This window comes from Camelus dromedarius, chromosome 2, assembly GCF_036321535.1.
Source record: "Camelus dromedarius isolate mCamDro1 chromosome 2, mCamDro1.pat, whole genome shotgun sequence".
In the NCBI taxonomy this organism is placed as follows: Eukaryota; Metazoa; Chordata; class Mammalia; order Artiodactyla; family Camelidae; genus Camelus; species Camelus dromedarius.
In genome coordinates, this window is record NC_087437.1 from 108,713,709 (window position 1) to 108,714,645 (window position 937).

General features: G+C 48.7%; 1 protein-coding gene across 1 annotated transcript; it reads left to right on the forward strand.

Moving 5' to 3' along the window:
- Positions 1 to 670: 670 nt before the first annotated feature.
- LOC105086841 (small ribosomal subunit protein eS21-like) lies at positions 671 to 937 on the forward strand. The gene has a single exon (XM_064477151.1). It carries the CDS (start codon positions 671 to 673, stop codon positions 935 to 937), a length of 267 nt encoding a protein of 88 aa, XP_064333221.1.

Genomic DNA, 937 nt, shown 5'->3' on the forward strand with positions numbered 1-937 from the left:
GGGATGAGAATAGATACTATATCCATGAAACAAAAGATTATTACTTTTTAAAACCCTATACTGGGGGAAAAAAGGCTTGCTAAATAAAAATCTGAATAGAAAAGACAAAAAGAAGACTATATTCAACTAAAGAGATAATGTATTAGCTGACAACCTAAATCTCCCTAAAAATGACAAACAGATTGTGTAGAGGGTGCTGTGATGTACCACCCAGATTTCCCCTTAGGGACCAAGGCACTCATTCCACCACCTGTTGGCTGCTGACAGCTCACAGCCAAGCCTCTCTCCAGGAATTGCCCTCAGGAAGGAGAACTGTCTGCTCAAGGTTATGTCCTCTCCCCAAAGGCACACAAGTCCCCTTGCTTGAATTCAGGACAGTCCTAAGGTTCATCTCAGCTCCAGAACTCCAGGTAAGTAAGGTCAGCTGCGCCCTTGGTTGCAACTGCATCACAGCTCAACTTCTCCCCTTACTCTATCCTGCTTCTCTCTCCCTCACAGGTACAGTTTCTTAGAAGACTTTGCCAATGAACTTCCTGTACACAGATCTCCACTCCAGAGTCTGTTTCAGGCCGCCAAATCTAAGACAGGCAGAATAAAAATACCCCCCCGCCCCACCCCGATCCCTTTCTGCACTCACGCTCAGCGTGCTGCCGTCAGGCGCGGCCTCATCATGCAGAACGTTGCCGGCGAGTTCATGGACCTGTACGAGCCGCGGAAATGCTCTGCCAGCAACCGCATCATCGGCGCTGAGGACCACGCGTCCATCCTGACGAACGTGCTGAGGTTCAACCGCCAGTTAAAAACCTACGCCATCCACGGGGCTACTCACAGGATCGGCGAGTCAGATGACTCCACTCTCCCACTGGCCAAGGCCAACGGCATCATCTCAAAGAATTTCTGGAAAAGATCATGGATGTGGAATATTTGTCATAAATAA

Excerpts from the sequence above, each read along its gene's own strand:
- LOC105086841 (XM_064477151.1), top strand. The coding sequence starts at position 671 with ATGCAGAACGTTGCCGGCGAGTTCATGGACCTGTACGAGCCGCGGAAA.